Here is a 22,184-nt window from a genome sequence, read left to right on the forward strand (position 1 = left end):
TATAATTTGGTGTAATCAGCCGCAAGTTATTATTTATGTTTCAGAAATCCCTCGAGTATTTACTATTGTTCGTAAATAGTACTTCAACTAATTTTATCTTTATTTAAAGATCGCATAATTAACCATTACGTGATGTTGTTTGTTTGCATGTTAATGACCCCAAACACTTATCTAACTCGTGTTTAGAGTAAGATGTAATTTACTATCAGCCAGTATGTCAAGTTTACATAATACGCAAACTGCAATCAAAGAAATTGTCACGATATAGGTATGCTAGTTTACAATCTACTACCGCTCTACATTTAACTAAATGTACATTGCCATCCATTAATTTCGTAACAAGCTGAAGGGAAGCTAAGCCAAGCTAAGGTGCCGTGGAATTAATAAAAGAAAAATGTCCTGAATAATAAACAGAAAATTTTAATATTGTCAACTCTTGCTTCGGAGGGTACCGTGACGGTCAGACTGAGTCAGCATCGTATCATCCTATCTCAAACATTAGCGTCATATCAGATTATTATTAAGACAAATAACAGGTTTTATCTTTGTGACTGGAATCTCTGATCACAGCTTGTTACATTTCCTCAAAGTTGAGCCCAATTTTCCTACTACGCCGCAGCTGGTTCACGTGTCTCACCGATCTTGACCCGAGCAGTTGGAGAGTCTCATAAACTATGATTCCAAACTATATTTAGTCGTGATGTACAACAGATTACTGGAACAACATGCGTCGGACGTAAAGATAGATAACAGTTACTGGACGGTTATTGCGTTTCACTTTGTTCCTCACGTCAGCGCATGACGAAGGAGCAAATTCGAAGGCTGAGAAATCCTATGACGACTATGTGTTGTTATATGCAGCAAATTAGACACCAGAAAGAGGATCAACATTAAATTAAAATGCTCAGTTAGGCTCAGAACAGACGGTGAAACGCAACTGCAACGAAACTGCAACTGCTAGTTACTTTTGAGTTGCATCTAAGTTTCTGCCATAGCGTCCGTTGAGAGACCACAAATGACGCGACCAGTTTGAAACTTTCAGTTTCAGTTTCAATTATAAGAATCATCAGAAAGTTGCAGTTTCGTTGCAGTTGCGTTTCACCGTCTGTTCTGGGCCTTATGGTTCATTATCATATCAGCCATAGGACGTCCATTTCTGAATCCCCAATGATTTTCATAATGTTCGGTTGGTAGCGCCCTGCATCCAGCGCTTTTCTGCTATGGTTACATTTAAGTTATGAGAGAAAAAGTAATTAAAACCAAATTCCACTTTAAACTGGTTTTAAAACCAACTGTATGTCTCCCTTTTTATCCCGAAAAATTACGAATTAGATCCTATCAAATATTATGTAGGTACTTAATTACAGTATTTTTAAAACGTATAGGTACAGAAGGGCGAGATTGTCCAACTATGATGCCCTTGACCATACTATTGATGTTTTACAAGCAGTCTACATAAGAATACTGTCTCATTTGTTGCTTGTTTGTTCCAGTAATGGCGTGAACGTGGAAGGCTCCACCCACAGGCAGGTGGTGGACCTAATCAAGTCGGGAGGCGACTGTCTCACGCTCACAGTCATATCTGTCACACAGAGGGTGAGTTACCGATAGTATTTCCTACAGGTAGAGCCCCCAAAAAGGTGCTTTTATGACGTAATTATAAAAACTAGGGTGAACTTTTCACCCTAGTCGTCATGACCTTTATGCAAGTTCAAATTAAAAAGATAAAGCATGCACTGCCATATCAGTCTGGAAAATTCAGACAGATAAATATTTATCTATAAAATTTACCAGATAATTGATAGTCATAATAAAACAGCAGATATCGAAATTATTTGACCAGCTTAACATTTTGATGACATAATCAACAAATCAAAGTACAAAATTACTGTACCAATCATTACCACATTGATAAAAAAATTGGCCGACTCATGTTTCCACATTGGAATATTATATGCCTTTCAAACGGCTCCCGATTCCCGGACCTTTCTCCTACAATACAGGAGTTGTTGTTTCTGCATGATTATTACCGTTTATTATTGGTTTTTTGGGCCTTCATTTGTGCCAGCTCGACCAGGTTTGATCTATTGTGGCAGCCCTTGTCTTTAGAGTTCACTGCTTAGTCCCGTTGAGTCTATAAATTTCCAGATTATTATGTGATATCTGCTATCTCATCCGGGTGCATGATGTGTCGCCCGAGATGGATACTTCTTTTGCTCATAAGCGGGCCGCATGAGCAAAGAACATGCATGGCCGTTTTTTGTTCTGTATGGCAGAATCTGCACAGAGTTTCCTCGGTCATGTTCATGTTTGATTTGTGTTTGTTTAGTTTGCAGTGGCCGGTTAGTATTCTAGTAACTGCACAAGCTTTGTATCTTTTTAACTTTAGCAGTTCCTTAGTTACTTTGTTGCTTATTACCGTTTAGCAAACATCACTTTTGTTATCCTTAATCCAGGAAGCGGAACGCCTAGAGCCATGCGACGACGGCTCTGCCCCGGTAGGCGTCATCGGCGGTGCGGCGAATTCCCGCGCGACGGTCTACCAGCGCTACGACTACACCGACAAGCGGTCGCTGCCAGTCTCCATCCCGGACTACCGGTTGGTGATGGAGCGCAACACTGGGCGCTCCTACGTGGCCTTTAACGTGCATATGGCGGGAAGGCATTTGTGCAGCCGCCGGTATAGGGAGTTCGCGGCTCTGCATCAGCAGCTGAGGAAAGAGTTCTTAGGTAAGCCAAAAACTACTTAATCCTCTTGTAGTATTATACTCACAGAAACCAAAGGTAGATGTGAAAAGGAGGCGTGGCCGGTGTCCCAGCAATACGCCCAAAAACATAACACATTGCTCGTGACAGCAATGATGACAGCAGCGTCGTTATGATGTAAACAACAACAACGACATTGCTTGCGTAGTACTAAATATTATTCGAACGTTGAGTACTAATACCGCAGTGGATAAGGAGAACATATTTTGTTTACTTTGATTGTGAATTTGTAATGCGACACTGAGTTTCGAACTCAGCGCATTAATTGGCATCTCTCTATATCTCTATGATTCTACTACAAAGTTGTTGACATTGTTTTCTATACGAAATTGCCATTGAAAATAAATAATATTTATTGTGTGTCAACAGGTTTCAATTTCCCAAAGCTACCAGGCAAATGGCCATTCACGCTAAGCGAACAGCAACTGGACGCCAGGAGAAGAGGTCTTGAACAGTATTTAGAAAAGGTAAATATTCTAACAAATTGCATTATTTAGATTCATCACTGTTTAGATGGCAAAATACCTGCATGTAGCTTCCTCATTTTAGAAACGCAGCGAATCTGACTCAAAGACGAAATGGCTTCGTTGTTATGATTGAAATGTTAGTGTATAGTCGACTAATCTCAGTTGAATTGGAACCCTAGTGTCCATCCTGCTAATTTATACCTACTACCATGTCCTAAAGGACGTACAAAGTAATTTGTGTCCCCTGCCTCAAGATTTCAAAACATATTCACGATCTTACTATAAAACCGAAATTTTTCCAGGTGTGCGCCGTCCGCGTAATCGCCGAGTCAGACGCAGTCCAGGAGTTCCTAACCGACTCTGACGACTCGTCCAACCCCTCTCCAGTCGAACTCAAAGTGCTCCTGCCAGACAAGGAAGTGGTGACGGTGTCGGTCCTCAAGTCAACCAATGCTGATGACGTGTACCGCGCGGTGTGCGAGAAGATTGGCCTGTCCAAGTCGCTGTATGACTACTTCTATTTGTTCGAGATCGTCGAGTATAATTTTGGTAAGAACTTGTAATTTTTTTGTAGAGATGTAAAGAGTATGGTGTGTGCAGAATTGAGTTGCTGTCTTTGTCTAGCATGTGATGTCGTCATAAATATAGCCAATGTGGACCGTTTTTAATAACTAAGCGTCAATTAAAATGTCATAATTAATTTCTGGCTTAATTTGAAAATAAATCTGACGAAATAATGGTAAAAGTTCCGCGTTCTAATTCGTTGGTCTCCCACGAATATCTCTAAGCGTCTGCATGACGTCAAATTTTCTGACAAGTAACGCAACAGCAAAGTGGGGGGTAACTGTACTTACCCATAAAAAAACTGCGTTGGCCTCTCAAAGCGCTTGTAGACGTCCGTTTTTTCACCGGACGACGGACCGTCAAAAAACGGATATCCTTTGTTTGCTGTCAATTTTCTCGCCGGACCAATGTCCGATGCATGTGCACACGTTCATTATAAACCATACACCACCGCTAAATCCGGTGAAAAACACGGTCCGTTATCCGGTGAAAAAAACGGACGTCTACAAGCGCTCTCAGGGACATTGCGCGGGCGTTGGCAACATACGGGACTATTCCCACCTCTCGTTTCCACCGCTGCAACTCCTGTGTAACCAGGATCTACAGCTTGACCGCCATAAAAAAACCCAACCAATGAAGGTCAAGTTTGTCCCGGGGGAAAGTTTAAACTGTCATTGGACCCGCAACGAAATTAATCAGAAGAACATAGGAGTTCGAAATTAAGGTTCGACTTCCCTCCATTGCAAAGCGGATGACAGGTGACAAACAAAGGTATAATGACAGGTGACAAACCTTTATGAAAAGATATCTACCATGGACAATAAATATCAATTAAGGGGGCTTATCTTATGAGCAATGAGGGCTATCGTTTTTATACTTAACAGTTGGCACCCCTGGCGATTGACAGGACCTTACTCTATAGTGGCGCCATCTTGATGAGTGCAAATGCGATAGTCCTCCTACCACTTTAGCGCTCACCAGTTGGCGCCACTGTCTTCGCTACTAGCAAGTGACAGGACCTTACTCTACAGTGGCGCCATCTTGATGAGTGCAAATGCGATAGTCTTTCTACCACTTTAGCGCTCACCAGTTGGCGCCACTGTCTTCGCTACTAGCAAGTGACAGGACCTTACTCTACAGTGGCGCTAACTGGTGAGCGCTAAAACGATAGCCCTCATTAGCGGGCGTTGGCAAGTCAACGACGTTCGAAGGACGCTAGTGTTCAATTCCTTTTTTAGAAAGGAACCTAATTTTTCTCTCTATCCTCAGAACGCAAACTCCAGCCCAACGAGTGTCCTCACTCCCTCTACATCCAGAACTACTCGACGGCGTCGAGCTCGTGCCTGGCCATCCGCAAGTGGCTGTTCAACCCCGCGCGCGAGGTGCAAGTCGTCAGCGAAGACCCCAAGGCCGCTGCCTTCATCTTCTGGCAGGTGAGCCGAGCGAGTAAAGTCGAGAGAGCCCAGTAAAGAGGATGTCAATTATTTGGTAAAAAATATATCGTGACATGAAAAAAAAGAACTGATTTTAGTGACGAGGGTGACCGTGATTTACATCAGTTGGCGCCACTGAAAAAATCTTATTAGCTAATGGCGCCAACTGGGGAGTGAAAAAAATACTATTTATTTATTCATGAATAGAACGGTAGTACCAATTACACTATTCACACAAGACGTAACAAAGTTCAGGGGTGGAATTGTGTAAAGCAATCGTAATCATTTGACAGTTCATAACGTACAATAAAGTCAGTTAAACAAAGCGTTTGACAGAATAATCGTACGTTATAAACTGTCAAATGATTACGATTGCTTTACACAATTCCACCTCTGAATAACATTTAAGAACTTATAAACAATTTAACTTAATTTAGGAAAAGTACATAAATCAGATGCGATTATTTTCACAGTAACCCAAACATTCTGCTAGTAACGTACTCCACCCCTCTGCAAATACGTCACATTTTGGGTTTTGGTCCAGGAAACGATTGAGAGCACTTAATGTACGTGGTATAAGTGATTTCGATCTATGACTATGACTATGTTTAAGCGTTCATCTCAGTTTCCGCCACTGCCAAAGTCACTAGGGAGTGGCAAGATCTCATTCGTTTTTGGCGCCGGCCGGTCTATTAACGATTAAAAACTAAAACCAATCATTCAGTTTTTTGTGTCTAAAACACACACAGGTCGTATACAGAAGCCGATCTAATGCGCACTAGGATTGCGCGCTGAATACTAAGATTAGGTTTTGTCGCCACGCCCCGCGCGCTTCGGCTCGCTGTCGCCTGTACTAGTTCGCAGCGTCGTAAAGCCAGTGATGTACAGTCACGGAATGAAAATGTTCGTCAGTTTTCAAATTGATTACTTCAACGAATCGCGAGCACATATTACCTTTTGAAACTATGTTACAGAATAATCTCGAGTTAGAGAAAATAATCTTTAACTGATCGTCAGTAAAGTTCAAAATTATTCAGATCAAAGTTGTTTGACGATTTAACTTGTCAAGAAGATTATTATGATTGATAAACTGAACCTTCTTGTTGGTTTAACCTGCCATTATTATTTCTATTAAATAAAAAAAAACTATTGTCAATTGGTCAATGTCAACATTGCATTGCACTGATGGGAAAGAAAAATAAACAAGCAAAACCTTATTCGTTAGCAAACGTCATATTTATTTAAATGTTAGCAGCACTGTTTCTTGCACTGTTATGTTGGCAGGTTTGACTCTTACAGTACCTAGTGCAAGCGAAAACCGACACTAAGGTGACGAACCTTTTCATTCCGCGACTGTACATCAAAGTTTTTTCTTTGTCATTTCCAGGCAGTGGAAGACGTGAACCGTGGCGTGTGCGTAGCGGGCGCGCGTTTGTACCAACTGAAAGCGTTACAAGATGTCCGTCGCGCGGCCGACTATCTCGCTCTCGCTCGCACGCTGCCGGGCTACGGGGACATCGCCTTCCCTGTCGCGCGCACCGACTCGCGCGCCACGCCCGCCGTCGCCGTCACCGTGGGTGAGTGTAGGCTGCAGGCGGACTACCGGCGCCCAGCAGGCGGACTACCGGCGCCCAGCAGGCGGACTACCGGCGCGCGCACCGACTCGCGCGCCACGCCCGCCGTCGCCGTCACCGTGGGTGAGTGTAGGCTGCAGGCGGACTACCGGCGCCCAGCAGGCGGACTACCGGCGCCCAGCAGGCGGACTACCGGCGCGCGCACCGACTCGCGCGCCACGCCCGCCGTCGCCGTCACCGTGGGTGAGTGTAGGCTGCAGGCGGACTACCGGCGCCCAGCAGGCGGACTACCGGCGCCCAGCAGGCGGACTACCGGCGCGCGCACCGACTCGCGCGCCACGCCCGCCGTCGCCGTCACCGTGGGTGAGTGTAGGCTGCAGGCGGACTACCGGCGCCCAGCAGGCGGACTACCGGCGCCCAGCAGGCGGACTACCGGCGCGCGCACCGACTCGCGCGCCACGCCCGCCGTCGCCGTCACCGTGGGTGAGTGTAGGCTGCAGGCGGACTACCGGCGCCCAGCAGGCGGACTACCGGCGCCCAGCAGGCGGACTACCGGCGCGCGCACCGACTCGCGCGCCACGCCCGCCGTCGCCGTCACCGTGGGTGAGTGTAGGCTGCAGGCGGACTACCGGCGCCCAGCAGGCGGACTACCGGCGCCCAGCAGGCGGACTACCGGCGCGCGCACCGACTCGCGCGCCACGCCCGCCGTCGCCGTCACCGTGGGTGAGTGTAGGCTGCAGGCGGACTACCGGCGCCCAGCAGGCGGACTACCGGCGCCCAGCAGGCGGACTACCGGCGCGCGCACCGACTCGCGCGCCACGCCCGCCGTCGCCGTCACCGTGGGTGAGTGTAGGCTGCAGGCGGACTACCGGCGCCCAGCAGGCGGACTACCGGCGCCCAGCAGGCGGACTACCGGCGCGCGCACCGACTCGCGCGCCACGCCCGCCGTCGCCGTCACCGTGGGTGAGTGTAGGCTGCAGGCGGACTACCGGCGCCCAGCAGGCGGACTACCGGCGCCCAGCAGGCGGACTACCGGCGCGCGCACCGACTCGCGCGCCACGCCCGCCGTCGCCGTCACCGTGGGTGAGTGTAGGCTGCAGGCGGACTACCGGCGCCCAGCAGGCGGACTACCGGCGCCCAGCAGGCGGACTACCGGCGCGCGCACCGACTCGCGCGCCACGCCCGCCGTCGCCGTCACCGTGGGTGAGTGTAGGCTGCAGGCGGACTACCGGCGCCCAGCAGGCGGACTACCGGCGCCCAGCAGGCGGACTACCGGCGCGCGCACCGACTCGCGCGCCACGCCCGCCGTCGCCGTCACCGTGGGTGAGTGTAGGCTGCAGGCGGACTACCGGCGCCCAGCAGGCGGACTACCGGCGCCCAGCAGGCGGACTACCGGCGCGCGCACCGACTCGCGCGCCACGCCCGCCGTCGCCGTCACCGTGGGTGAGTGTAGGCTGCAGGCGGACTACCGGCGCCCAGCAGGCGGACTACCGGCGCCCAGCAGGCGGACTACCGGCGCGCGCACCGACTCGCGCGCCACGCCCGCCGTCGCCGTCACCGTGGGTGAGTGTAGGCTGCAGGCGGACTACCGGCGCCCAGCAGGCGGACTACCGGCGCCCAGCAGGCGGACTACCGGCGCGCGCACCGACTCGCGCGCCACGCCCGCCGTCGCCGTCACCGTGGGTGAGTGTAGGCTGCAGGCGGACTACCGGCGCCCAGCAGGCGGACTACCGGCGCCCAGCAGGCGGACTACCGGCGCGCGCACCGACTCGCGCGCCACGCCCGCCGTCGCCGTCACCGTGGGTGAGTGTAGGCTGCAGGCGGACTACCGGCGCCCAGCAGGCGGACTACCGGCGCCCAGCAGGCGGACTACCGGCGCGCGCACCGNTTATATGTGGCCGATTTGACACCAGCTTCCCAGATGCCACCAAAGTGAGGGGCGTGAGACGTATGTAGGTAAATAAAAATTTTGTGCTTTCTTGAGCAGCAAAATCAGAAAGAAAAAAAAAGAATTTAAATTAAATAATAATAAAATGTAAATAATAAGTAGTTTTTGTAATTTAAGTAGAAATACTTCCGCTGGCTGACCTCAGCGGCATAGAAAAATACTGTCAGTGGGGAATAAAATCTATGTATGTAAGTTAAATCAATTATAGCTGCTAAATGAATACACTTGTATCTAAAATAAATATGAATAAACAAAAGTAACACCTGCGACAAGCGAGCATCGCGTCCCCCACGATTTGCAACACTCACTTTAGATATGAATGTTGTACCTTGCACGCGTCGGCACCGAACGCACTGGCGCACAGTGAGAGAGGTCATATACGTATCATGTATTAAACCATGTTAAAATGTATAACTGTATTATGTATGTGACTTTGTTGGTGTACCTAATAAATAAATAAATAAACATTTGACAGGTTGGAACGGGCTCAAGCTGACCGCGTGGAGCGAGGAGGGCGGACACACACCGGAGGCTTCAGTGGAGGTGCGCTGGCGCAGCGTGCGCTCCTGGCGCGCCGACGACGACGCCGCCGCCCTGCGCCTGCTGTACTCGCGCCGCGACCAGCCGCCGCGCGCGCTCGCGCTCCACACGCCCGCGGTCAGTACACCTGCAAATCCCACCACCACCCATGGTTCTTCCTGCCTCACCTCCTACCCTCAGTGGTAGGGTTAATACTGGGACGTGTAAAAGTGCTTTTTTTAAAGCCTACTTACAGAAATAAATGAGTTTTACTGAGTTTTTTCACGGCGTACGAACCGAATCTCGGGAGAGCGAGCTCACGTCAGTACACGTGCAGGCGGGACACACCGGGCGCGTGCGTGCAGGCAGCGTGCGGACGAGGCGGCGGCGCGTGTGACTAAAGTCCGGTCGCCGAGCAGATAATCTCGTCCAATGACCCCGAGCTACCCATCCTTTACGCGCAGCGTGCTGAGCAGCGTGTGACTAAAGTCCGGTCGCCGAGCAGATAATCTCGTCCAATGACCCCGAGCTACCCATCCTTTACGCGCAGCGTGCTGAGCAGCGTGTGACTAAAGTCCGGTCGCCGAGCAGATAATCTCGTCCAATGACCCCGAGCTACCCATCCTTATCACTCGAGTGTAATTATATTGCTGTCGCACTCGCACACTCACTACAGCCGCCCGTCGCACAGTCGCGACAGCAATATAATTAAAAGCGAGCGATAAAGATGGGTAACTGAGTTTGTTGCGGCGCTTCTTCTCAGCACTCGCCAAATGTTGGTCTCGAAGCGCTGGTAAGGTAAAAAGATTATGAGACATGTAGAGGCTCCTTAAGAGCAAAATGACGATTTGTAAGAACTATTTATTAGTCTAAACAAATAAAGAAATTTTGACTTTGACTTTGGTCTTTGATCTGCTCGGCAACCGAACTTTACAAGACGCAGGGTTGTTTTGACGCCGAAGAGCAGGTCAGCCAATGAAACACAGAGCTCAATTCGAACGTGACAGCAACGAAGAACGTGGCTCTCGCCAGCTTTTCGTTTCAGCCAAATGACGCCCACTGCTGGACAAAAGCCTCCTCCAAGGATTTCCACAACGACTGATCCTGCGCTGCCCACATCCAGGCACCTCCCGCGACCTTCACCAAATCGTCGTCTATCTAGCGGGGGGCCTGCCCTCACTACGTCTTCCGGCACGTGGTCGCCACTCGAGAACTTTTCTGTCCCAACGCACAGCCCAACGGACATCGTCTTTACGAGCAATGGTCGGTATATGTGTGTCAAATACGAATATACTATGATAAGTTTACATGTTCACATAGTGACGTATTTGCAGAGGGGTGGAGTAGTTTACTCGTAAAAACTCTCTAACCTAAACTAACTCTCACAAACCAAACAAACTAACTTAACTAAAAAGCGAAGTCACGAAATCTCAGGAAACTGTAACACGTAACTTGAAATTTGGGCAGGTAGGTTCCTTAAAGGATGTAGACATCCGCTAAGAACAGAATTTTACGAAACTCGGGGTGGAGTTTCGTTAAGAGGGAATATGGGAGGGTGCAAATAACTAACTCACGTGTAACGAGTCGCGAGCGGCCGCTAGTAAATAAATAAATAAATAGGCCTTTCGTTCACAAGGCTACGCCAATCTTCGATACCCGACAACTTTTGTCTTTTACTCTACGGTCATAATTTTAACGATTTGAATTTTGTTTTACCCATTACAACATTATTTGCAGCACATCGGCTTCTCACTTTCACTCACAAATTCAACTAAACGGGCGCTTCCCCGGATCATTCACCAGTTGGCGCCACCGGGAAATAATGTCCTGTCACTCACCAGTGGCGCCAACTGATGAACGAAAAAAAGATAGCTACTCCTATCGATTCGCACAGTGTCATGACTTGCTTTGGCGCCAACTAGTGAGAAATTTTAAGAATTGTAAGAAAATACTCAAGACTATGACTGCTCAGATAAGTCCCAACTTTCAAATCTCTTACGCATCACAAACATAAAATCCATCATCAGTTCATCATTCATCATCATCATTTCAGCCACAGTACGTTCGCTGCTGAACTAGGCCTCCAATGATTTCCACATCGCCCGGTTGGTAGCGGCCTGCATCCAGCTCCTGCCTACTTTTATGGGGTCGTCGGTCCACCTTGTGGGACCTCCCACGCTGGGTTTTCCGGTGCATTATTACTTGTCTCTCAGGGTGTCCACATTCTGGAAAGTCAGGGAAAGTCAGGGAAGCTCATAGCAGTCAGGGAAAGTCAGTGAAATAGAGGGGTCACCTGGAAAGTCAGGGAAACATTGAGATTTTGTCTACCAAAACACTGTTTGTCTCCCGAAATTTCCCAGTGATTGTAAAATGAGGGATTTAATTAATTTATGCTCTAGAAATACCTTTGATCTTGACTATCGAAGCATTTTTTTTTCAGGTTTGGAGTGATCTACATTATGACTTTGTTTTTAGTCATAATTATGGGGCATTCCATGCGAAGCGGGCAGGTAAAAAAAGTCGATGTTTCCGATTTCAGTAATATTTGAGTATGTTCTACCTATACATATTATTGATACGTGTACCAAATATTTTTGTAATATAATGACTAGTTTAAGAGTTATGGGTCTTCGAAGTTTTCGACAACCGGTTGGCATGCAGTACTTCAAAGCTGATTATGGAGTCATAAAATTATATATTAAAATAATTAAACCACGGGATTTATTACTTCATTTACCGTGCTTTTTAACTGTATTTTTGGAAACGAAAAAAAAATTATTTTTTCCTAAAAAAAATGCAAATTAATTTTTTTTCCTCGATTTTCACAAAGTTCGACCCTTTCGATTTTTTTAATTTTTTTTATTTAAATAGCTAATATTGTGTAGAACATTCATGCCAACTTTCAAAGTGGGCGTGGAAGTGGATTCGGAGCTAGACTGAAAATACTGCCGAAGGGTGGCGTCCAGCGCCGCGCCGTCGCGCTGCCGCGCCTGAAGCCCGCCGCCTGTGCGCGTTTAGTGAAACTGACAAGCAAATAAAATCACTTTTGACGGAATGTTTTGTAGATTTTTAATACCTTTTTAGTTTTTTATCTAATGAAGTGGATTGATCTAAATTATGACATAATTTTGTTCATAATTAGATTACTTTCATATAGTTTTTTTTTTTTCAGGATTAGAGTGATCTATGTTACGATTTTTTTGTCATAACTAGATTACTCCTTTTTGTTTTAATAGTTGTACTTTTTTGTTTCAGTAAAATGATATATTTTCTATTGTCGATGTGAAAGTGCAACTTATAACTTATGTTTATTTATATTTTTTTTATAATTATTTATTGATTTGATTATTGAGTGCAGACTAGTGAGCAGTTCACTGTGAGTGCTATTAATACAGGGTGGAAACGATAAGTGATCTCATTCGATTATTTCTAAACTACACAAGATATCGAAAAACTGCTTACTGATCTTGAAAGTGCTTCACGAGCTCTTTCAAACGATATCAGTAATAGGTTACAGAATTAACTGGATCTATCCGAATAGTCAACGTGTCCCAAAATTCAAGGATAAGCCGCACAGTGGCCCCGATTTAATAAAACATGGACATTGATGTTAAAGGCACGAAAATGTTTTTGATGGTTACTGCTATGATAACTAATAAGGCAAAAAAAAAATACAATCCTACGACGTCTATTTCGTAGTAAAAAAAAAAAAACATATTTTTTGTATGGAAGAAATTACGATTCTGTCAATTTTTCGAAATTCTTTAACGATGTCAAGATGCCGATCACACATGTTATAAAACAAGTGATTCTGTGTATTTCATGCGAAGATACTTGTCATTTATCTCTGCGTACTTTTGAGTTATCGAGGGTTGAAAAATCGATTTTTTTATGTTAAATATTTCCACGAAAAATTGCCAGAATTACAATATGGTGTATAAGGGACACTTTTGATGACACATAACAACGACTCGCACTCGCGAGCGCTCGTATGCATCAACTTTTACTAAAATAAAAAAAATAATTAAGGGAAATACTTAATACAACGTTGTATGTATAGGTCCCAGCGGACCTATACATACAACGTTGCCGTCAAAAAGTCCATCATTGATAACTCACACAAATATTATCGTCTCTCTCTGAAGGATAACAAGTTTTTTTTGTTTCCAGAAGCTCTTGATAGAATGGAAGCCCATTAATACTCTCTGAAGCGAGAATGAATCTCAAATTGCGATATTGCCATTTTGACAAATTACAGCTTGTAAAAATGGTACGCATATCTTTTTTGCGACTAGGTTTCTTAGAGTACCATTTTGGAATCTTGGATAGTTGCGTCAACTTTAAAAAAACTTGCCGCAGTAGTGTTTATACTTTTTTTTTACAAAACGATGAGTCAAAGTGGAGTAAAAGTAAAAATCGTTCAAAATTTTAAGGAAATAAAATATTTTGATTAACTTTTGTGTAAAAACTGCAAGGATTCTGGGGGTTTTAAGAGTTGGGGTGAACAGCAGCACTACTTAAGTTGCCGATATAAACAGAAAACCAGGAATAATTGAAAAATTGTGGTCGTGGTAATGTAAAATATCATAAGGGGTGTCAATTTTCGTTGAATTTCATAATTTATTGTGTAAGTAAAAAAATAATTGAGATAGATTTTTTTCCTTATTTTTCCTAAAGTAGTCATGACTATGTCCATCCTGTGGCGTCGGCTTATCCTTGAATTTTGGGACACGTTGTATACATAGTTGGTCAGGGAATTTTGAAAAAATTGTCAGGGAAAAGTCAGGGAATTTTTTCGAACATTTGCTGTGGACACCCTGGACTCTCTGTATAATCGTGAAACTTAATAAATATTTTTTTTCTTACAGTACCAGTTCTTATGCAACTGCATGGACAGAATAGCGGAAGAGGCGAACTGGGTCGACACCGGCGAATAAGCGTCTCTAGAAGTAAGCTCTCCCATTGTATTACACGCCGCCATTTTATGACATACATTTTCGCTCCCACTTTTCTCATTTACATTACGATAATGTAAACGTGATAATCGCTGGATATTATCATGTTTAATAATTTTAACATAACGCATGTTTTAATTTTCTTTTAAATTAAATTACATTCTATTTAATGCAGTTTTTTTAAATGAATAAAGGCGATTTCACTTTCGATTTTATATATTTTTAGTCAAATGAACTATTTGAATTTTACGATTTATATTGGCAATACTTCACAAAATGGCGGCGTCTCTATTTACTGTTATTATGTATTTGGAACTGTCTGTGGACTCCGCTCTGTATGTATATATTAGTTTTGTAACAATCGCCATGCGTATCTTAGTGTCAATTACAATGACGCGGTGATTTGAAACGTTAACATTCGCTTCGACTTAAAAACCTTAATTTATCAGGTAAATATTCCAAATTCCTTCACTGCCATTATATTTCTACATCTCATTTCTCAAAGCTGCTTCATAAGACTTGACAACTCCATTTTTCCCTATAATTCTTCACAAAACGGTTTCATAAGTCGAAGCGAAATTCATCTTTGCTTATGACTATAAGTAATTTACATGTACTTACGTTACTATAAGTAAAACATATGATCTTCTATTATATCAAAATGGTAAAATAATTTTACCGTCACATGTCTATCTTTACTGGTATCTAAAATACATAATATCGCAAGTTATAAATAAGGATAAAATAAACAAATTACTGAGCCATTATAATATTAAGTTCAACGACAAATGCTTATCACTCAAACAAGTTAATGTAATAAATTATAAAATTGGCATCTCAAAAACATTATTTAGAATAAGTGTAAATCAATTATAATCAAATGTAAAATATACAATTAGGTATTCTTTTTCGAATAACCGCCTTTATAATCCTAATATGATAATCAACTAGTATAATTATTATAAAACTTTTAGTCGTGATTGGGATTGTGGTAGCAAATGTTTAGTGTAATTGTTAGTACTATTCGCATTTTAGGAGATGGCAACATTTTAGTAGTAAAATGTTGCCGTGTCAAAATGGTAGTTTTTATTTTCCTATAGTTAATATTTTCAGCTCTACTACATTCGCTTTCTAGCATCTATTTATAATTAAATTTAGATAAAATCAACATTTTTGTTTTTGTTGTTTGTGCGGTTTATACATTAATGTTGTTCACATATCCTGAAATACATTTCTTGTTGTTTATAATGTTCGTTCCGTGCACGGAAGCATTACGAGTGGTTAGTACAAATATCGTCTTTGTAGCTTTTAGTGCGGACTTGATAGTGAAACTATCTCGTTCAGTGTTGCAATTCCTAGAAATATGTCGTGAAATTTTGTTGCATTTCGTTGTAACGGATAACAAATTATATTTTGGTTGAGATAGTAACGTTATTCCACTATTGTGAGCTCGTTTTACATAATGTTACACATGAACACAAAGCAATGAGAAAAATAATGTGATATTGTATTCTAAATATTATAATTTCTGTACTAATAATAAGACGTTTAACTGTAAAACATTTTATTAATTTTTATTGATATCTGAAATTAAATCTATCAGATGTGCGATCTCTGTTAGGTCTTTATAATATCGCCACTTGAAAATATCGATTTCAATTAACAATTAACGTATCAAAAAAAAAATAACTTGATCTTAACACAGAGAAATATGAATTTAACGAAATAATACGTGGTTCTTGGATTTAATTATTTTATACATATTTATTTCAGGCAATTCTCATATTTAATTGTAAGTTTTAAGTTCCGACTTGTTATCATAATGAAATAGAATATGCACTGTTTAAGTAATAACAATAATTATTAATTGCCTAATGTAAGGTGCCGTTCAGAACTCGAGAACTTGTACATTGTTCAGTATTATCGCGAGATGATTCAAGTAATTGGTGCCATAACGCATCTATAAATTCACTGAAAATATTCATTAATCTATGTAACTTCATGTAATATTTCATAGTGGAGCTTCACGAAATTAGTAACGTAACTGAATTTTAGTAGGGCGGATACTAATTCAAACAAGACCAACAAAGTGCCCGTCAATATTGGTCAACTCCGGCGTAAAATGAACTGTTATAATGAGATTTTAATATATCAAAATAAGTAACCTTTTCTTTCGCTTTCGCTAAAAGTTTCTAAAATATCATGTTAGCGCCATTTTGTCAGATATTTTTCTTTTTAAAATGAAGTTACAAACAATACAATTTTAGATACAGTAGTCCACTCGCGTGCTGCTTCTATCATAATCCTTTATAGCGTTATTTTAGTCGTTAGTCCCATGTTATAGTTGTAAGATTTTTTATTGGCATGTTACTAGTGATGAACATCGCTTACAAATGATTTTATATATTGTGATTGTTTTGTGTACAGATATTTATGCTTTAGTCGTGCTCCACGCGTATACTTGCAAGAAAGCATTTTGGTGTGTCTGAGTCAAACGAGGCTCTTAGTTAAACAACTAGATAGATGTAGGACAGATTCTGAAAATTCTAAAAGATTGAATGAAAAAAGGATGGTTTCAATTTTCTTGCAAGTCCTAAAGTTATAGTGCAGGGCTTTGTACCTAATACGAGTGTGAAAAATAACCCGGTCCCAGGAAAAGTTTTAAATATGGAAGTAGTTAAGTATTAAATAAACTTTTGTGTCGCAAAATCCTAGATATAATGAAACAAATTGGAAGCTGCTTCCTAGTAATGAATTATGGAAATAAAGTTAGCATCCATTGTCCATGTCCAAGTGTAAATCAGTGGCGGATTTACCAATAGGCCAAGTAGGCCAGTGCCTAGGGCGGCAAATTTAGCTATTTTTTTTTTACAGGAAAAAAATAATAATTATACGTATACCTACACAATCCATATATAAATAAACGATTAATAAACGCACTGTAATATATACTTAGGTACTTATGTGATCATGAATTTTAAAATATTCCAATAGCGTTTCAATAAAAATAAAATAAAAAACTCGTAACACAGGATCTTCGGAGCCTAGCACGAGAACTATCTCTCCACAATTTCGTGTGTATTGTTTTACAGGGTGGCCCAGAAGAAAATTCACTTTTGAAAATTCAAGGAAACGAAAACTGTACATTTTTGTAGAACTTAAGCAATTGCAATTTAAAGGAAATTTAGTGGAATTTATTTTAAAATTTACTATATTTTATAAATTTTATCGTACATGTGATTCCCTTGACGTTTACAACATTCGGTCAACATACATCAACTTTTTGGTAAAACTTTCGTAAGCGCTCCTGCACACGATGCCGCTACCGCGCCGCCGCCGCGCCGTCGCCGCCCCTTTGTACTGTTTATACGCGCCGCGTGAACACCGCTGCCGCGCAGCCGCCGCGCCGCCGCCGCACCGCGCAGGAGCAGGAGCCCTTAGGCCTCAGCCTCGAATTTAGCGGGCAGCGGCGCGGGAGCGGCGGCGGCGCGGGAGCGGGGCGGGCAACGCAGACCCGTTCTCCAAACAAGCGGGCAGCTCGCGCGGCACTTTAGCGGCGAAGTGTTGGTGTTGTGTTCGGGGTTGTGTAGTCGAGATATTTGTTTTTATTCGCGAACGAAATTTCTAAACAACGGCGACAATTTTTTTTCGATTAAAATTTATTCCTAACGCTCGATTTATTGTGGGCAAAAGAAGACGCCGCGCCGCTAGACTGGAGTGCGCCGCCCGCTCGTTGCCCGCTGCCGCGCCGCTGTTTTGGTCTATTTGATTTTACACATAAGATCCTGCCGCTCCCGCGCCGCCGCCGCTCCCGCGCCGCTGCCCGCTAAATTCGAGGCTGAGGCCTTAGAGTTACCTCAAAATGGATTCAGGATGGATGAATGCTGCAGAGTTTTTGGATTATTAGAGAGTATACTCTGCTCATAAGGTAACCCCACAAAAAGAAGTCTGCTGGAATGAGATTAGCGCTTCTTAGAGGCAGTGAGATTTCACCACTGCTTAATTGGTTTGTTGCATTGAAAGGATGATTAATTTTTGAGAGCGCTAATACTGGTAGGCTGAAAAGCTTTTTGATTTCAAAGCTGCAAGATTCGCAAGGTTATGACCGGAGCACTTGGTTTCATCAAGATTGGGCTACGTGTCACACTTCAACTGAGAGCATTTAGATGGTAAGAGACATGTTCCCACAAAAAAATAATTTCAGGCAGGGGTGACATCTCCTGGTCACCAGGAAGCCCTGATCTTTTGTGGTGTTACATTAATACAAAATATACTTTATAGATTATAGAGAATACTTTTATAATCCAACAACCACGCAGCAACTGAAGCTGAGCATTCGGCAAAAAATTTAAAATAGGTTTTGAGGTAATTCTGACGAACGCATTCCAAGATTTTGTGTATGTTGATCGAATGTTGTAAGCGTCAAGGAAATCTCCTGGGCGATGTAATTTAATAAAGGTAAATTTAAAAATAAATTGCATTAAATTTTCTTTAAATTGCAATAGTTAAAGTTCTATAAAAATGTAGGTACAGTTTTCGTTTCCTTGAATTTAAAAAGTTAATTTTCTTCTGGGCCACCCTGTANGAATAAGCGCGAACGTGTCTCGACCTGTCAGTTGCCGGCCAAGCGTCACGGGAGCAGGTTGCGTCAGACGCCTCCAATTTCACAGGAAAATGAACTTTTTTACGTGTTTAATTTTTTGCATTACTCTTTAAATATGTATCGTAGAAAATTGGCTTTGGTATTGCATAAATCCGAATTTATTGTATTTTTCAATAATTTCAAAGTTTTAATCGAAAATATAACCGGTAAAAGAAAAACAATAATTTTGTGCAAAATGAGGTCGTGGGGTTGGTTTTAACAAAATGCATGGGGTAGGTTCTAACTAGGGCATGAATATCGGAATCTCGGAATCTCGTAATATCGGAATCTCGGACTGCGAGATCCGATATTTCAATTCCGATATTGAGCGACCCAATATCGTAATATCGGAATCAGATAAAAGTTTTAATTGAGATTTTAAACATAGCGTTTAAACTCGCCACAAAGCCCAAAGTACATGATAGGCAAAGACCAATGAATTTCTCATGTCTCTCACCATCACTTTTTGTTCCACTGCAAATATTTTAATATCTTTACTATTTATGGTTAATTTAACTTGTTCTAAATCAATTTAAGCATTTGCGATAGGTGGTTGGTCAACAAAGAACGACATCTCAACTCCCTTTCAAACATAAATTTTACTGGACTATGTACCGTCAGTTCTGCGTACTATGTGTCCTGCCATTGCCACTTCAGCTTGCTAATCCGTCGGGCTATGTCAGCGACCTTAGTTAGTTTACGGAGCTCCTCATTTCTGATTAGATCTCGTAAAGAAACACCATACCCTCTCCATAGCACGTTGTGCCCTATATTCAAATTTTCAAGCCGTATAATATCATCACTGGTCTGGTAACACACACTAATTGAAGACTTTCGTCTTCGTATTCGACGATTTACCTCTTTCTCGAAATTGCATCTAACTACCTAGCTGATCGTTTGTCCGAGACAGACATACTTACTTGTCAACAATCTCGAGAATCGAGCTCCTAACCGAAACTGAAACTGGGTAAGGAGCAACATGGACATTCGACATAAGCTTTGTTTTTTCCATATTCACCCGAAGGCCTACCTGTTGGGAAACTCGATTAAGGTCTTCGAGCATTGTGATAAGGTCTTCCAACGGTTCTGCCTTAGTACGTAAAACAAACGGACGATGAGGCAGCAAGGTTCTGAAGTGGAGTAGTAGGTTTTCGTTTTCGTTTTCGGAAGTAGCACTCATAACCACAAGGTGGACCGACGACCTCATAAAGGTAGCAGGAAGGCGCTGGATGCAGGCCGCCACCAACCGGCCATTGTGTAAATCAGCATCGGAGCCTGTGTTCAGCAGTGTACGTCCTATGTCTGACATATGGCTGGCTAGTGGTTTTGTGAGTGTACACCGATAATCAAAAAGGAACAAATTACAAGCATATTCAAGTTTTTTACCACTCTCTACAATTTTTGTAGCACGTGATTTGAATTACTCTAAAACTCGTTCCGCCAACATAAAACAGGGTAATATAATGAAGGAGTAAAAGTTTGTTTGATACCTATACATCACTTTAGATGCTAAACTTCAATGGGGTCCTCATATTGAAACTTTGTCAAAAAGGCTCAGTTCGGCTGCTTTTGCAGTGAGAAAGATAAGGCAATTAACTGACATTGAAACGGCAAGGCTAGTATATTTTAGCTATTTTCATAGTATAATGTCATACGGCATATTGTTGTGGGGCTCAGCCGCGGACATTGAAACTGTGTTTGTTCTGCAGAAGAGAGCAGTGCGGGCCATTTATAACCTTGGACCCCGATTTTCCTTGAAAGATTTTTTTAAGGAAATTAACATACTGACAGTAGCTTCACAGTTCATTTATGAAAACCTTTTATATGTCCGCAAAAATATAGAGCAATTCACAAAAAAGAGCGATTTGCATAACTTTAATACAAGAAACAAAAATAAACTTGCCGTTCCAAATTTCAGATTTCATAAGATTGGTAATTCATTTATGGGAAAATGTATTAAATTCTTTAATAAATTACCACAAACTGTTGTAGAACTACCCATTCATAAATTCAAAGCACATNGTACATATACTGCAGTTTTTAGGTCAACATTAAACTCTTCAGTACATAGCGGGTTGCAATAATAATCTAGTAACTGACAGAAATATCATTAAGTTCACAATCATACTAATAACGGGATTAAACTAACGTATTGAATTTCAAAAGTCAGTAGGTAGGGGCGGCAAAAATTGAATGGCCTACTAGCGGCAAATTTGTAAATCCGCCACTGGTGTAAATACAAAGCCCCATGAATCAAATTATACATGACAAATGCTGGTGACAAGTACTTAGTACCTATTTTATGTAATCGTTTATTTATCTGCTTTTATTGGATTGTAATTAACATATCGATGCTATATGCCTGGAAAAATTGTTTTGTGTGTGCAATAAAATAATAAGATTGTTGCAAATGTCCAATACGAATTTTGTAAAAGGTCAACGTTAGCCGTGTCGTCTGTAGGTTAAGCATAAAGATCTAATTGTTTATTTTACTTGTTTTAATGTTTGATAATATCATTATGATAATTTTATTAATTGAGGATTTGTACGCGCTGTTTTGGTAAATTTTGTACTCTTTCATTTAGTCGACATTAAGAACTTCTGAAGAATAGATTTATTAACCTTTATGAACCATAATCATCTCATATTATATGTCTGTTAGTGTCATAAAATGTATTAAGCGACATTCCATTCGTAGGTATCACCCACGCCGCACGAGTCGGTATGCGATAAGTAATATAGTATGTTGATCACAGTTGTGTGGACTAAATTCAGTATATTGTATAGGTTTTGCTTTAATAAATAAATATATTGTAATCTATTTTGTGGTTTTAATAACATTGTCACATTGGTCTTTTAAAAATCAGTTGGTTTTTTAAACCTACATTATTTAAAAAATAGTTAAATGGATAAATCTAGCTCAAAATTGTTTTTGTTTGTGTTTGACGTGTATCGCACTTTAAAAGTGACTGAAGTCTACGCTTACTTAAAAGATTAGAACACCTTAGTGCTCTTGTCTTGAAGATATCAAAAGGAAATACTGTACCGAATACAGACACGTACGTACTAAGTACAAGAACAAATACATCGGCCAATAACTTGACCGGCTACTACTGCCACTAAAGATGCTCGTGGCGGCTAGTCTTATTTTGAAGATATCGTATAGGTTATGTTTTGCCACTACCCCTGCATATTCCAACCTAGAGCGTTTTTTCGTCTTGGGTACCCTTGGGTACCACTTCTGGAAAAATCTCTACAGCCTCCTTTCTGTCTTTGGTAAATTACAGAGGCGCTGTGTTGACTAAGGCGATTATCA

General features: G+C 42.3%; 1 protein-coding gene across 2 annotated transcripts in view; it reads left to right on the top strand.

The window, feature by feature from the left end:
- The window catches only part of Snx27 (sorting nexin 27), a 34,616-nt gene extending 13,092 nt beyond the window's left edge, over window positions 1–21,524 (top strand). For both annotated transcript variants that reach the window (XM_028302695.1, XM_028302696.1), the window contains exons 2-10: window positions 1,494–1,596; window positions 2,457–2,730; window positions 3,136–3,233; window positions 3,536–3,782; window positions 5,067–5,230; window positions 6,618–6,807; window positions 9,228–9,409; window positions 14,140–17,019; window positions 21,099–21,524. In XM_028302695.1, coding sequence (XP_028158496.1) covers window positions 1,494–1,596; window positions 2,457–2,730; window positions 3,136–3,233; window positions 3,536–3,782; window positions 5,067–5,230; window positions 6,618–6,807; window positions 9,228–9,409; window positions 14,140–14,208 — 1,327 coding nt within the window. In that variant the 3' untranslated portion in view covers window positions 14,209–17,019; window positions 21,099–21,524. The remainder of the gene's footprint in view (window positions 1–1,493; window positions 1,597–2,456; window positions 2,731–3,135; window positions 3,234–3,535; window positions 3,783–5,066; window positions 5,231–6,617; window positions 6,808–9,227; window positions 9,410–14,139; window positions 17,020–21,098) is intronic.
- The last annotated feature ends 660 nt before the right edge of the window (window positions 21,525–22,184 follow it).

The sequence above is a fragment of the Ostrinia furnacalis genome, unplaced genomic scaffold, assembly GCF_004193835.3.
Source record: "Ostrinia furnacalis isolate ACB-3 unplaced genomic scaffold, ASM419383v2 OfSCF1145, whole genome shotgun sequence".
In the NCBI taxonomy this organism is placed as follows: Eukaryota; Metazoa; Arthropoda; class Insecta; order Lepidoptera; family Crambidae; genus Ostrinia; species Ostrinia furnacalis.